A 17,242-nucleotide genomic window follows, 5' to 3' on the forward strand; every position below is an offset into this window, starting at 1 on the left:
ATTGATTGCTGTGAAAGGCTTTCTTATCTCTCCTTGCTATTTTTTGGAACTCTGCATTCAGATGCTTATATCTTTCCTTTTCTCCATTGCTTTTCACTTCTCTTCTTTTCACAGCTATTTGTAAGGCCTCCTCAGACAGCCATTTTGCTTTTTTGCATTTCTTTTTCTTGGGGATATTCTTGATCCCTGTCTCATGTACAATGTCATGAACCTCATTCCATAGTTCATCAGGCACTCTGTCTATCAGATCTAGTCCCTTAAATCTATTTCTCACTTCCACTGTATAATCATAAGGGATTTGATTTAGATCATACCTGAATGGTCTAGTGGTTTTCCCCACTTCTTCAGTTTCAGTCTGAATTTGGCAATAAGGAGTTCATGATCTGAGCCACAGTCAGCTCCCGGTCTTGTTTTTGCTGACTGTATAGAGCTTTTCATCTTTGGCTGCAAAGAATATAATCAATCTGATTTTGATGTTGACCATCTGGTGATGTCCATGTGTAGAGTCTTCTCTTGTGTTGTTGGAAGAGGGTGTTTGCTATGACCAGTGCATTCTCTTGGCAGGACTCTATTAGCTTTTGTCCTGCTTAATTCTGTACTCCAAGGCCAAATTTGCCTGTTACTCCAGGTATTTCTTGACTTCCTACTTTTGCATTCCAGTCCCCTATAACGAAAAGGACATCTTTTTTGGGTGTTATTTCTAAAAGGTCTTGTAGATCTTCATAGAACTCTTCAACTTCAGCTTCTTCAGCATTCCTGGTCAGGGCATAGACTTGGATTATCATAACATTGAATAGTTTGCCTTGGAAACGAACTGAGATCATTCTTTCATTTTTGAGATTGCATCCAAGTACTGCATTTCCAAGTTCCATGTAGTTTGAAGGTAAATCACAGTATGAAGGCAAATTGTTACTCAGTCATGTGTGTGGGCACTGAACATACTAGTTCCATGTGTTGACATGGTTGTCTGCCTCTCAAATTAAGGACTTTAAACATACAGTGAGTTTAACCTCACTGAATTAGCTCTCCCAGTGTCGGATGGTTGTAACACCTAGAAATCAACATAATTAATATAGGCGCCATCCATTTACATTACATTCTTGTTTCTCTGTATTTTTTTTTTTTTTACCATTATGGAAAGTTTCGCATTTTGGAAATTTGACTTTCTGAAGTTTCATAGAGGAATAGTCTTACTGGCATTGCTAGTTCATTAACAGATGAGTTCATTAATGAATTCTTTGCTCATTTCTCCTTTTTCTCTTTTCACAAAAGGAGCTGGTGGCTGGTCTCCACTTGTGTCAAATAAATACCAGTGGTTGCAGATTGACCTTGGAGAGAGAATGGAGATCACTGCCGTGGCCACCCAAGGGGGATATGGGAGCTCCAACTGGGTGACCAGCTACCTCCTGATGTTCAGCGACAGCGGCAGGAACTGGAAGCAGTATCGCCAGGAGGACAGTATCTGGGTATGTTTCTTTAACAGAATACATGGCCTCTCAGAGGAGGAAGCACGGTCATTCCTACAGGCAGTTTAGGAATCTCTTAAACTTCGTTTAGAATCAGAATCTTTGGACTTACTTAGAAAACATTTTCCAATGTATTAATATTCATTTTCCAATGAATATTGGAACATTTTATGGTTTAATTTAATAAAATACTAAAAGCAACTTATTTCAGAGTCCTCAGAAATTGAAGAAAAAAAATCTCATGAGTGCTCTAAATAGTGTGAAGATTAAAGAAAGAAACCAAGCCTATATAGAACATTTTTTGTTTAGTAACATAGTAGTTTTGCGTTGCCTTTATTTAAGGTTGGTGAAAAGAATTTTTTTTGTTGTTCTGATGACTCTGAGAAATATTAATTAATATCTCTCTCTAGTTATATAGAGGTTTTTATATATAATATTTAGAATATTTATATATGTCTTATACACACATATATGATTTATATATAAACCTTTCTGTAGTCTTTTCAAGTGTTAAAATGCTGTGTTTTGTAGCACAGCTGCTACAAGGGAGACTGACCAGGAGGCAGTTTGTAATAAAGTGAGTGGTATTTGTAGCTGACCGAGTATACATGAATACCCAGTGGGAGAAGGGAGCTAAAGAAAGTTTGCTTGCTGGTGAAGAAAAGACTCCTCTTTTAGTATAGAAAAGTATTGGTTTGGATTTTATATGGGCCAGGGACAACATACTGCAATCAAAGAACTTTTTTTTTTTTTTTTTTTAATTTTCCTCTGACTGAGCTGCTGGAACCAGAGAAAATGAGTAAGTTAATGAAGCGTTGTTCTTAGCACACAGATAATTTGGAGGCCTGTTTGGGCACATAATGATAATTTTCTTTGATCAGTCAACGGCCTGTCTTTTGAAACTTCCTAGAACTCCATGAATACATTGTAAACTTATCGAAGAAAGGGACTGTGATTTATTCACCTTTGTATCTCTGAAGCACTTGGTGACCATCCAATGCATGTTTATTGATGTAAGTTGAATTGTGAAAATGTAGCCCTGCTCTTTCTCTAGAAAGAACGACTGTTAGGCTGGAAGTTTGCTGTAAGCATTTTCAGAAAACCTGCCTTAAAATCCAAAGCAAGTTGAAGTTATGTATAAGAGCAAGAAAAATTGGATATTATGGTTGAATTAATCCCATGAAAACCATTCAAACTGGGGATAAATTAAACAATAATTATGAACCAATAGCTGGGAAAGCCTAACGAGGTATTTTTTTAACTAGGTGTTTGGATTATCTTTTACTCTTTTCTTCTAAATAAGCTTTGGATTTTAAACTAGATAGGTAGTGGCTAATATTTAGCTATTTAAGTGGCTATATTAAGTAAGATGTATATTTTTGATATTTTTTAAACAGAAAGATTAACCGTGAAAATTAATTGTTTTTCATGGATCAAGCTTGAGGAAAGTCGAACCTGGACAGTACTGTTTGTCTTTTTCACTTACCTTGTAAAAAGTGAGATGCTCAGGGTACATTAGTGACATGAATGATATCCTTAACTAATCCAAACCAATCAATGTAAAGACAGATGGTATCTATCACAGTTACTTGGCTTGGTAATATCGTTTTTAGACTCTGACTATGGTCAGAATGGACTAACAAATTTGAGAAGGACTGGACTATAATTTTGGACATGGTAAAGAAAGCAGATGGATAACTGAACGTCAAGATCAAAACTGAGACTTGCCGCTGATGCCATGACCACACATAAAATGGATAAGGTTATGGTGTAGGTAAAACAGCTTCAAATCTTCAAACATTGTCAATATATGTATAAACACGCACGCGTGCGCATGCGCGTGTGCGCACACAGACACACACACACACACTCATGCTGTCACACACACACACACTCTCATGCTGTCACACAGACACACACTCATGCTGTCACACACACACACACACACACACACACACACACACACACACACTCTTGCTGTCTGTCCATCCCAGGTAGGCTCATAGCTCTCTCTTTACCCCGTAGTTACTCAGGTCCCTCCCTGAGGGAAGCCCCACTCTGTGACTCTACAATAGCAATGCAGGCAAAGTGAAGCATGGTGAATTGTAACCTGGTTCCAGGTTGCTTACAATGATCTGGCACAGATCACTTTAATGTGGGGGTTTTTGTGTAGCCAAAAACCAACTTTTAATTGATGTTCATAGAGAGGAATTTAACTCTGTCACATTTTGCACATCTGTATTTCCTTTTTTTTTTTTTTTTTTTTTGCCCATTATGGGTAATGTATCCAAATTATACAAAACATGACAATTTTTTTAAGCACTTCACAGTCTGCTCCAGATGATACAAATAAATCTGTGTAAGAGAGTTAGGGAACCCATAAAGCATTATATGAGAATGTGATGGAAAGAGGAAGAAAAGGCAGTTGTTACAAGTTTAGAAACACATAAAATAAAACCCATCAATATGGATAGAAATGCTGCCGTGGGGATTCCTCATTCTCCTTCAATGTATTCTCTTCAAGCGCTAGAGAGAGCAATGACTTCTGTACACCTGAAAGAATTCATCAAATGCCCTGCTGCTTCTTACAAATAATCTTTAAAAAAGAAAGGCAAAATACTTTATTTGTTATCTTTATGGCCATGCATATACTTGATAGAACTGTAAATTTGAAAGAAACATATTTTTTAAAAATTAATTTTTGGACAAAATTTATAGTCCAATGCCCACAAATGTAATTTATACAAAGTACTCATTCTAGATGGCATATAAATATTTTGCAAAAAATAGAAAATGCAAACTGCTGAAACTGTTCCTCTCTAAGACAAAACAAAATTTCTCAACATCATGGGCAAAAGACTTTTCAGCCAGTTTATTGTAAACGATTGGAAAAGGAAGTGTAAAGTATAATTTTTGCTCATCTAATAACAATTTCTGGAATTTCATAAAACTAATATCTTAGAAATTATTTTAAGCAGATTAACATGTGCAGGAACTTTACAGCTGAATTATACAAATTCTCTCTTTTACACCACAAACTATAAGGGCAAGGGACGGGATGGTACTAATTTTATGAATTATTTAAGTAAATATGATTATTATGCACAATGAGGCTTCCCTGGTGGCTCAGACAGTAAAGAATTTGCCTGCAATGCAGGAGACTTGGATCTGATACCTAGATGCCCTGGAGAAAAAGAATGGCTACCCACTCCTATATTCTTGCCCAGAGAGTTCCATGGATAGAGGAGCCTGGTAGGCTACAGTCCATGGGGTGGGAGTGTATTATGCACAATAGTTCACTGTTTATGGATTTCAGTTGTATCTCATTTTTCAAACAAAACCCCATAATTTCATATTAACATATTTCTGAAGTTAATATAACTTTTTAAATTAAAAGTGTTGAGTGTCGTGGTTTGGCCTTGGCTAGTGAAAGACACGGAGCCCCCCATGACGTGTATAGTCAATTAGACAAAAGTATCTCCTGTCACCATATAGTCACGGCATTATTATCACTGTGAGTGATTGAGCTGTCAACTCTGTAAGCCCGAAAGGGCAGAAATATCACCTGCAAAGATTTTCACATGTATTTATCTCCAGTCAAATAAATAAGTGGCTGGGGTCATTTAATAGAAAACCCAATGAGGCAGAAATTCACGTGAGAGGTGTGTGGTGAGTCTAGTGGACTCCCCACTTTGTGAGGTGCAGCTTTCCTAACCTTTCCCTATGTTGACCTTTCTCCTATGTTATTCTAGTATCTAAGCCCACCACATGTGTGGTGATATAAAGTGTAACAGCACTGATGCCCTGCATGTCAACATGTCGAATCATCAAGCTTAATGCCTTGCAATCCTTGGCTCAGAACTTGGGCAAATGCCTGGAGAGTGCTTTAAGCTGCTTCTGCCTTTCAACACAGCCTCTGCTTGAGTGCCAGAAAGATGTTTTTATTGAAAGTCTATATGATTAGTCTGTATTCCCAGCGACTCTCCTGTTTGTATTTCTTTTGGAAATGATTAACCTAGGAGTGCTTGGTTGGAGGTGGCTGCATTGGGGTTTTTAATGTGACGTTGGTCATAAATCAGAACAATTAGTCTGCTAGGTGCCTTCTCAATCAAGCAGCATGGTTTATTTCACCTCGTCCCATCCGTGCCCATTCTAAAACACGTTATGTCAGTCCCTTCTCATAAACTTCCTGGGCTCATGTAAATTGGAACTTTACATGAATATGTAATATACAAAAATATATATGAACCCCTGTAAACTGTGGGAACACATATGCATTGAATAAGATAAATGGCAACATTGCTTCACATTCTTGCAATTGACCTGTCCCTAAGCAAGCAAAATAAAAATAATTTGAAGAGAGTGATTAGGGTCAGCAGATTTGATTTAATGCCCCCTTCGGAGCATACACTCACATCCAGTTTATTCTCAAAGCATCAACCAGAGGATGGCATGTTTTAAAAACACTTTACAGCTCGTGTCTCACATTCTCCCACGTGACAGTTGAGTGGCGAGACGCCGCCCTCTTTTCTCCCCTCTTTTCCTTGCTGTGCTGCAGTGCTGCAGATGTCTGCTTCTGGCTCTTCTCATTCCCCTGTCCCAGGAGGTACGTTTGGAAGTCTCTCTAGGAAGCGAGATGTTCTGAAATGTTTCTTTATTGCTCTTTAAGACACAGTCAGTTAGGTCTTCTGAAAAACTAATGGATGAGCCTGTCTTTCCTATTTTACATTTTTAATTTTCAAACTTACCGCACATAATCAGAGAAGAGGCTAGAAAAACATATAAAGATAGAAAGGAGGAAAGATCTGGCATTGATACAATATATTCCTTAAAAACCTAAGAGAACATCTTGTTTTTTAAAAAGATGATTCAATAAATTCTGTGCCTAACAATAAAATTAATTTTTAAAACCTGTAATTTATCTTCCTACATATAAACAACTAGGTGAAAACATAAAAGGAATACATGTGCTCCACTTAAAATAGAACTCCCAAATGATAAATATCAAGGGAAGAAGTAAAACGAAATTGTGAGATTTATGCAGATAATATTTAGAATATTACTAAAGAACATAAAGGAAGATGATTAAATGTGAAGACGTATCTATTTGAAATAGAAAGCAATACACCAGCAGCAGGTCATTTACTTAGGCAGATTTTATTAATAGCACTTCTGCGCAGCCGTGTGCTGGACGGCCATCAGAAACAGATGATGTAAAAGTGCACTGGCCGTTGCTGCAGTGAGTTCCAAAACCAATGGAAAATTTTCAATTGCAGTGCCATTTGATGCTGAGAATAAATCTTAAGGGCTGAGGAGAAAGAAATGGGGACAATGGATGGATATATGTCAGTTTATTAAAGCGCAGGTAAAGATGAGATTTATATGGAGTTTCAAAGGGGATAATCTGAGAGTGAAAGAACTGAAGGGCGACAGAGAGGAGTGCATAGGAAACAATCCAATTATTGATTTTTTTTAAAAACAAACAGATAATGGCTATTTCCCACTTGTTATATGAAATTATCTTGTAACAATTATTGATAGTACCAAGCCTATGGGAGTTTTCAATATGGAGCATCATATATTATTTTTAATATTATTTTAGTAGTTTATATATTTATATTTTACAATGGTTGGATGGCATTTATGCATGCAACATGTCATCTAATCTTTGATCATAAAATAGAAAAACACCACATTTCTGATACTAAATTGGTTTGTGAGTCAGTACTCAGTCAGAAAATCAGAAATTACTCCAGGCATCTGAAACTGCAAAGTCATTCTAGGAAATTGGTTACAGGTAATGGAAAAGCTGATCAAAGCAAATCAGATGTGAGGTGGTGCGCCCCTCAGAGCCCAGCAGCAGCAAGCAGACACTGTAACTCCTCAGGAGTAGAGGGATAATGAGAAGGTGGTGTTACTAGAGCTTGTAGCTGACACTGTGCAGTTAGTGCTGGAACTGTGGCGGGGACTGCCCGATGGAAGATTCTGGAAGCAAGGCTTGTCCATGGGGAGCAGGAGCCTCAGAAGACGCTCAGCCACTACCGAGAAGCTGCCTGAGGCATTGAAAGAGTGGGGAGGAATATCCGGGCTCCTCCTTCCTCTCACCTGTCAAAGTCTCTCTGCCGGCAGGAAGCTTGCTCACACAGGAACTGGGATTGTCAGTCTCCATCACTCAGCCTTCCTGTGGCTCAGAATAGAGCAGGGAATAGCGATACATGGCTCTAAGGGAGACAAGCATAGCCCTAAGAAGCTATGTTGTTCCTAAGGAAGTCTCACCTCTATAAACTTTTTCCTACAGAATGAGGGAGAATTCAGGTACTCACTGAGTAATTGAATCCCTCATTCCTTTCAGTAGCAAAATTGCAGGCTTCTCCATCAACCCATGAAGAAAGTCGATCAGTAATACTTTGATACGGACGGAATTGAGACGTAAGATAGTAAGTTCCCACCTTGTTAGGGTTGTTTAGTGCCTGAGTCGTGTCTGACTCTTTTGCAACCCCATGGACTGTAGCCCGCCAGACTCCACTGTCCTTGAGCTTTCCAGGCAAGCATCCTGGAGTGGGCTTCCATGTCCTTCTCCCAAGTTCCCACCTAATTCATGTTAATTTAACTCTCTTTCCTCCTGTCAATACTGATGAATATGCAAAGCTAGGGAAGAACAGTATTTCAACCAGAGTTCATGGTGTAGATGGAATCATTGGTTTAGTGTCATTTTTTACAAGTAATCTACTGTAAGGCAGGAGAAAAACATAAATTATGAATTCAGTCTCTTGTTGTTTATCACAGTACGTACTGAAGACAGAGTATAGTTTTGCCTTCTATGTGCGAGAGAGAGCATTGCTGTGTTTCTCGTCAGACAGTCTGTAGCTGAGTCCAGGACTCCTCTGCAGGGGATCAAGTAGAAGGGTGTGTCTGGCTTAACGCACGTTGTGGTTGCCTCTAGAACGGGGCTGTTGCACACATTTGTTGTGCAAACACAGCCCACTGCTCCTTTATTGAGATGTTTCTGCTTGCCTGGCAGAGGGTGGCCACATTCCGTCCCGGATCTGGCACGTGTCATTGGCAGCGTCTTCATGTGCCGCAGCTACAATCTCAGACACTTAGTTGCTGCTCTCAGGACATTCCCAAGGTTTCTTGTGTTTTCAGACTTCTCTTCTGGGCCGTGCTCTTCAGTTCTGTGAGGCCTGCTTGATCCCTCCCAGTGTAGGGCCTTTCAGGCACTTACTCTAGTCCAGCCTGCACCATCACTTTTCCAGTCATCACCAACTCACCTCTAGAGTCTTTTTCCCGATGGCATCTGCCATTGTGTTATTTCCAGAAAGACTTTCTGGAGAACTTTGCATAGTTTGTATAACCTTAATCAGCTGAATTTCAAACTCATTCACATATTTTTCATTTTCTTTCACTCTACTTATAGATTTTCCTTTCTTCCAGATTTTACATGTAACAGAAATTCCCAAACACTGCTGGCTAAAATGCATACTGTACCTACTGAATTCCTAGGATATAAGAGATATTCTGAGGAGAGAGTAAATGTGATTAGAGAGAGGACCAACATACTGTTTTGCTAATGTGGTTTAGAATAGATATTAACAAAAGCATAATGGTAAAAGGAAGCACGTTTGTGATTACTTACTTCAGATCCCAAGTACAGTAATCCGGTGATGTTTCTGTTGGTTTACAACGCAGAGGTCCTATATGTTTACTGGACGAGAGTGTGTGTGTGCTTGTGTATGTGTGCTTAGTCGATACAGCTTTATCCATCCATATTCCGAATTGCTGTTAGGAGTCCTGCTTCTGAGCTGGTATTGTCTGAGATTTTCTCTTTATATTATTATCTGCATCTTACTCCTTTCAGAAATGTTCATAAAGAATAATCCTTTGGTTGATTTAGAAGAGCTGTGCTTTTGGAAAGTGTTAGGGCATTTGTCCAGAAGTAGCCATGAGGATGAAAGGAAGAAAAGACGACGCAAAAATGCTAGGAAATATTCTGCAGAGCTGTGTCTATAAATCAGAGAGATGCAGTTCAAAAGAAATCATATTTGATTTGTATTCTGCAAATGAAAATTTTATTTGGCTTTGAACTCCTATCTTCCCTTCCTTGCTTCTTATTGTTATTATTAATCTCTCATACTGAAAGGTTGTCTTCCTTTTGGAGCCTTGAACATTTTAAGTACTTAATAACAGGGTTCTTTTTCAATAAGAGAGAGAGAAGAGAGAAATTGCTGGAGCAGTGAAAAGAGATCCTCAGGGAGCAATGGCTTTATTACAATATGTCAGAGTCATCATGAGCTGGGGGTGGGTGGGGAATAAAAGTTTCAGAGAAAAAAAGCTTATATTTATTTTAGCAAGTTTGTGGAAAAGTTGCAGAAAATTGTCCTAAGAGCCACAAAGCTATTATGGTAATGGCAGTTCCATTTTTACACTCTGGAATTCAAAGGTAAAAAAAAAATTTTTCCCAATATGTCGCTTTGGCATATAGATTTTTGATCCTTAGCTTAGAATAAATACATGAATTAATTAAGCTTACAGTGCTATTTATATTTCTTTAAAAATTTGCATGTCAGAGATGACAGATAAAAACAAAAACTAAATTGGAAAGAAATTGGTCTTTTCTTTTTTTTTTTTTTCCATAAAATCAAGCACTTTGGATACATGAGCACACATTGAATTTCCGTATGATTCCTCTAAATTTTTTGGTTTGTACTTTTAAATTCTTAGCCTTTGAGTGTTTAATTTGTCTGAACTGCATAATGTATACACTTGACTATAGCACAAGTTTTTAAAAAGACGTTTTCACAAATAAGGAACTGTAATTTGTATGATTAGAACAGGTATGTATGTATTTTCATGAAATATATTCCTTCTACTTATTTCTGTTTACTCATTGTTTAGAACATCGCATAGGGCTTTTTTGTACTGGAGTCTTTTGCTCCATGGAAATCTATACAGCTTTTCACATTGGACCACACCATAGAACATGGCTGTATCCTGCCTCCACTCCAGGCAAAGTCCCTGTGAATCATCCTCTCCCCTCCTCTCCTCCATTGAAACTCACCATTCCCAGGCTCTGGATTGAAAACAGAAGAAATATGATTGGCTCTGATAATCTGGGACAACTGAGGCAAATGCCGTCAGCACACAGTGCTCTCAGTTTCTGTACACATGCCGAGGATGGCTCTCTGGAAACCATGGTACTATTTCTCTAGTCTGGGCCAAGAGTGACTTGAGTAGTTGGAGTGTCAAATCAGGTCCAGTTCAAAGTACCAAAGTAGAAGAGAAGGAGAAGGCAATGGCACCCCACTCCAGTACTCTTGCCTGGAAAATCCCATGGACGGAGGAGCCTGGTGGGCTGCAGTCCATGGGGTCGCTGAGAGTTGGACATGGCTCAGTGACTTCACTTTCACTTTTCACTTTCACGCATTGGAGAAGGAAATGGCAACCCACTCCAGTGTTCTTGCCTTGAGACTCCCAGGGACGGCGGAGCCTGGTGGGCTGCCATCTATGGGGTCGCATAGAGTCGGACACGAGTGAAGCAACTTAGCAGCAGCGGCACTTTGAAAATACTATACCAAAGTACCAGAGCTGTAGCACACAAAAGGAAGAAGAGGGGGCAGGCTGTGGATGGCAGTAGGAAAAGTCATTTCTGTTATCAGGCCACAGGCCTTCAGATGCAGGCACCATCTGGACAAGTTGCTTTTACCTCCTGCAAATTGCAATAATAAATGCCTTAAAGAATTTGTACGAGGGAGGAAGAAAGCGGGATGAGGGGAAGGAAGAATGGACTTTTGCAGAATTAAATGCAAAAAAAGAGAAAACCTATAAAAACTCATGTAAAAGTTTTTTTTTTTAATATAAACACCTTTATGAACTTAGCAAAGAATCAGGTAAAGACTAGTGTGGATTTTCAATATGCCAACAACGATGCCATTTTAAAGAATTCAATAGTCAGCACTTAAGTACTTAGCTCACAACTACTTAAGGGCTTTCTTGTTTGTTCTTGTTTAGTCACTAACTCATGTCTGATTCTTTGTGACCCTGTGGACTGTAGCCCACCAGGTTCTTCTATCCATGTGATTTTCGATGCAAGAGGACTGGAGTGGGTTGCCATGCCCTCCTCTAGGAGGATCTTCCCAGCCCAGGGATTGAAGCCAGGTCTCTCACATTGCAGGCGGATTCTTTACCACTGAGCCACCTGGGAGTTGGAGAAGGCAATGGCACCCCACTCCAGACGTCTTGCCTGGAAAATCCCATGGGTGGAGGAGCCTGGTAGGCTGCAGTCATGGGGTCGCTGAGAGTTGGACAGGACTGAGCGACTTCACTTTCACTTTTCACTTTCCTGCATTGGAGAAGGAAATGGCAACCCACTCCGGTGTTCTTGCCTGGAGAATCCCAGGGACGGGGGAGCCTGGTGGGCTGCTATCTTTGGGGTCACACAGAGTCGGACATGACTGAAGTGACTTAGCAGCAGCAGCAGCAGCACCTGGGAATCCCACATAAGGGCTAGAAGGGCTGAGATCTTCAGCAGCAGCTTTGGAATTTTGTGTTTTTGCCTAGAGGCAAAAATGAAATACCTGTGTAACTGCAAAAGATTAAGTATCCAAGACTTTAAAAAATAAAATAAATAAATAGAAGTACTGCTGGGATTCTCCAGACAAGAACGCTGCAGTGGGTTGCCATTTCCTTCTCCAATGCAGGAAAGTGAAAGTGAAGTCTCTCAGTTATGTCCGACTCTTAGCTACCCCATGTACTGTAGCCTACCAAGCCTCCTCCGTCCATGGGATTTTCCAGGCAAGAGTACTGGAGTGGGTTGCCATTGCCTTCTCCGAATGAAAGTACTACGTGACTTAAAAAAAAAAAAAAAAGCCTCACACAAAATTAACAGTAGATCTGAGGTTTTCAGCAATTCAGCTAGGAGGAGATTGAATGCAGTCATTTTTAGGAAAGGAACCATGACAAGAAGGAGGGAAGCTGCTGCTGCTGCTGCTGCTAAGTCGCTTCAGTCGTGTCCAACTGTGCAACTCCATAGACGGCAGCCCACGAGGGAAGAGGAAATGGCAAAAACTATCCCCAGGAGTTTGGTGGTGTGGAGAAGAAGTGGGATGATGGTAAAGAGATGGGATGAGTGATGCGCAGACAGAGGGGTTGTTAGTGGAGAGACTTGCGCTTGGTTAGCACTTGAGAGGGAGCCCTTGGAGGTCCAGGGATTGAACATAGAGGTGATTCCAGAGGTACCTGATGGAGCGAGGGGATCCAGATCATAGTTGGTTTTGCAGCATGATGTATCTTACAAAAGAAGAAAAAAAGTAAAGATGTGTTTGAACTTCAGCCTGTGGAAGGGCTCTCTGTGGGCAGAAAGGTCCTGTGTTTACGGATAACGAAGAGAAGTGAGAAGGGGTGGACCAGGAAAAGAATCTCCAGCTAGCACTGAGAGCTCAGCCAAGGCTGGAGACCGCACACAGCGTGCCCAAGTGCACTGTTGTTTGGTTTTCACCAGCCGCGAGCTGCTTACTCGTGTGCAGGAGCAGAGGGTGTAGTTTCTTAGTCTGACCCAGGATTGGAATCTGGGGGAAACTGTGGTGGGAGGACTTGTCTAGGATAAGAACGCCTATGAGTTGGCCAGAGCACCGAGTAAGGGAAGTGTCATAGAGTCAGTGTTCTACAGGGAAGGGAGTGGAGTCAAGGGGGCGGGTGCTGATAGAAAGGAACCAATTTGATGTACATAGACTTGTTTTAAGGAATTGGCTCAAGTGATTGTGGAGGTTTGGCACGTCCAGAATATGCACGGCAGATTGGAGATGCTTAGGAGAATTGCAATTGAGTCTTAAGAAATCCTTTGGCAAAATTCCCTCTTTTAGGAAGGTCAGTCTTTTTTTCTCCTAAGGCCTTCAACTGACTGGATGTGGTACACCCACATTAGGGAGTGCCATCTGCTTCATTAGAAACTCTATTGCTTTAAATGTTAATCTCATCTTAAAAGTATCTTCACAGAAACATCCAGGAAAATATTTGACTAAATGTGTGGGTAATGTGACCTGGTCAAGTTGACATATAAAACTAACTATCACAGAGATGGAAGATGTCAAAGGAACAGTGGAGCTTTTGAGGGTGAAAAGTAAATAAGTGTGGGAGAATGGGATTGAGAGAGCTAGAGAGATTAGTGGTCTGGGGTCAAAAACTAGAATATAAGCATTTACAATTTCAAAGATGGTGCAATCACAGGGAATGATTAAGGACCTAGATGTGGGCAGATAAGTATTAAAAAGGAGCATGTGAAGGTCATTTAATTCCAGGATGCTTTATGGATCATCCAAAGGAACTGAAGCAGAAAGTTGCCCAAGAGGATTGCAACAAAGAAGAGGAAATGACCTTTAGTTTGGGAGAGGATGAAAGCTGAGAGGGCCAGAATTTGCTATAATCAGCTGATATTCACAAAGAAGCAAAAATAAGTGTCCTTTCTTCTTTTTCCTTTTGCTTGCTTATTTTCATGAGGAAGAAAGAAAAATTATGTGGAATTGATAGAAGCTTTATAAAATGCTTACTGACTCCATAGGCATGTAGCATTTGGGAAAAGTGAGCAAAATTCACTTTCGGTTCCAAAATGCTAATTTGAATTTCATGGGATATGCTAATCTCTTTTGGACATGCCCTGATAGACACACCCAGAGATAATGTTTTGCTAGTTATCTGGGCATCTCTTAGCCCAGTTAAGTTAACACGTAAAATTAGTCATCACAGATGCGTTTCACTCTGCACCGTTCCTCAGCTATTATAGGATCTAATTAAATCAGAGCCCTACTTTCTGCTCCTTAACAAATCACTCCAGTTCACAGAAAGACATGGGAAATAGGAGAAAAGAATGCAGAGGCTCATGGGTTTTGGAAGTGTCTATGGAAGCCATCCTGGGCTGCCCAGGTGGCGCTTGTGGTGAAGAACCTGACAAGAGACCTACGAGAAGTGGGTTCAATCCCTGGGTCGAGAAGATCTGCTGGAGGAGGGCGTGGCAACCCACTCCAGTGTTCTTGCCCGGGGTAATCCCACTGACAGAGGAGCCTGGCAGGCTACAGCCCATGCCGTTGCAAAGAGTCAGATGTGACTGAAGTGATTTAACACGCACACCTGCATGGAAGGCATCCTAGGGAAGTTCACATATCCTGAAAAGGAACGGAATGAACAGGAACTCTTACAACAGTCTAGGGGTGAGATGGTTTTCCTCTGCTATTCCTTACTCTGTGTATAAGCTTTTTTCCATTAAAACTTTCATTTATAAAATTTATTTTATCCTTTGAACTTTCGTTGGAGTTTGGAGGTGGCACTGGTTTTACTTTCTGTCCTTCTCCATTTCTTATCTTAGCAGAGTTGATTCCAAAACGTGACACTCTTCCTTTTACCAGTGTTGTCTCATTGCTGCCTTCCTACCTTGTGTCACACCCTAATTTCTCAGATTATCATTCGTGTGAGATGCACCCATTAATTATACCTTTCCTCCCAATGGAACTGGAGATTAACCAAGCTGCGACTTCACCCTTTGAGTGACTTCTGGTATTCTACTTCTGATTTAGTGGTTAAGTGCCTGCACATCAGTTTCAATCACTACTGACTGATCTTAGCTGGTTCTGACCAGGACAATGGTCCTCATCTTTTTTCTAAATTGATTCATGGATGTGGAATATTCTTACTTCCTGTACTGTTCTTGGGTTAATGATATGTGAAGGATTTCTCTATGCTTAAGTTCAGATTTAAAAAGATATGCTTAACATCTATAAAATGGAGTACATCTTGAGGACTACGGGGTGTGAAGTCCTTGGCTCCAAGGGTATTTGTCTGTCTAGTTTAATGATATTTGCTCAAATGCTCAATGTCTGAAGTCAGAATTTCAGAGTGAAAGCGCAACATAGTTTTTGAGGAAAATACTCTATCAACTACAACTCAGGTTTACTACAGTTTCTCAAGACATTCTAGGTCCATTATTTTCTGCTGAAAAATGTGTTCAAAATGACCCTATATATTTAGGACTAGATGACGTACACTATTATTGATTTTAATTTGAATAAGGTATGATATCTAAAGGGTCTGGGGCATCTAAAATGAAGTCAGTAGGGTGGAGGGTGGTGACAGCTGGCATTGGCATAAAGAACTAGGATTTATATATTCTGATAAACTTCACACCTTTCTGTATCATATAATTGGTCTTGGTCTCACTGATTAAAAGTACATTAGAAACTAAGTCCCTTTAGATTGCAAGATTACTTTGAAATTTGTGTTGCTAGACTTTAAAGGAACATGATGGGTACATTTTGTAGTCTGCATTTTTTATGCTTTTCCCCATTTTTAAAAAGTGCAAGCAATTATGTGAATAGTGTAACAATAAGTGAACTAAGAGATAACTTTGAAATTGAATGTGATTAGGGGAACATTTTTTTTTCCTAAACACTTTCATCAATTGCTTTTTGTTATTAGAAATACTGCCTCTAGATAACTGAAGAGCTGTGTTCTTACCGCTAGACAATGCTTGGAACAGAACAATGTGTACTCAAACCATCCATAAATATTTAAAAGTTCTGATGATACAGCAGTTACCAAGGATAGAGTCAGTGTGTGCTCAGGAAGGCATATATATATAGGATGCTTCTTCCACACCACAAGCATCAATATGTGCACCTTAGAATGCCAAGAAAAAGTTATGATGCATTGTGAACTCACAGTTACTTTCTTTTCAGTTAGACGTCTACCATTGTAATTATTATCATATTATTATTGAACATCCCTGGACCTTCTCCCCTGTTTTTCTCTTCTGCAACTGTTCTCTGCAACTTTCCCAAGTTTTTCTCCATGCCTTACAACAACGTTTCTCTATTGCCTATTATCATTTACCCACAATTACTTTTTCCTAAAACTTTCTCAGGAACTTATAAATACTATCACAATATCTTCCCCAAAATGCATTGCATTGGATGGGCTACATTTTAAAATCTGAAAATTTTAAGAAAGGTATTGCTTTCTTTTTTATTTTAAGTTGACATTCTCTAAATCTCTGTGCTCCATGGAGGCATTAAGACAGAGGCCTTTCATGTGTGTTTGAAGTGAGTCCCCTAAGTGGACACATGAGACAAGACACAGTAGCTTTCTTGTCTGTCCCCCACCGAGTCTTCTTCCAGCAGAGACTCTGAGAGATGTACAGCCTTCTCCATGGGAAATAGTAGTAGTAATTCTTATGGCATCCAAGTAGAAGGAGGATGCAGGTGGACAGTGAAACTTGAGGGTTTAGGCCGAAAAAGGCTCCAGAATTTACTGTAGGATGGCCTGGACTCTTCTTACCCTTCCTTCATGGGATCACTTGTCATCTGGATAACCATTCAAGGGTGAAGACCATTTAAAAAGAGTAATGCATGTCTTACCTCTGCCCCTCACATTTCTTAAGTTACCTTGACAAAGCGAAGCAAATGGGTAGGGTGTATTACCTTTTATTTAAATAAAGGGAATGGAAATACATATTTTCTCATATGTTTTAAATAAATGGGAGGATAAGCAAGAGCAATTAAGAAATGTTACTTCTGTGATAACCTATAGGAGGAGGGATGGACTAGGGATAGGATGTAGACTTTTGTGTTTTTTTTTTTTTTATGTTTAACTAAAAAGTAATGAACACAATTTAAAGATTGTACAATGATATTAAATAAAACTTTGGAAGCTATTTCTAAAGATCAACAATAGCATGAAACAAACCTGTGTGTTGAGTTAAAGGCACACACACAGACAGAGGAATTGTTTTAAGT

General features: G+C 39.7%; 1 protein-coding gene across 1 annotated transcript in view; it reads left to right on the plus strand.

Moving 5' to 3' along the window:
* Positions 1-17,242, plus strand: part of CNTNAP4 (contactin associated protein family member 4) — a 288,013-nt gene that overhangs the window by 89,715 nt on the left and 181,056 nt on the right. The window contains exon 3 of the mRNA XM_004014917.6: positions 1,273-1,466. Coding sequence (XP_004014966.3) covers positions 1,273-1,466 — 194 coding nt within the window. The remainder of the gene's footprint in view (positions 1-1,272; positions 1,467-17,242) is intronic.

Source organism: Ovis aries, chromosome 14 (assembly GCF_016772045.2).
Source record: "Ovis aries strain OAR_USU_Benz2616 breed Rambouillet chromosome 14, ARS-UI_Ramb_v3.0, whole genome shotgun sequence".
NCBI lineage: Eukaryota > Metazoa > Chordata > Mammalia > Artiodactyla > Bovidae > Ovis > Ovis aries.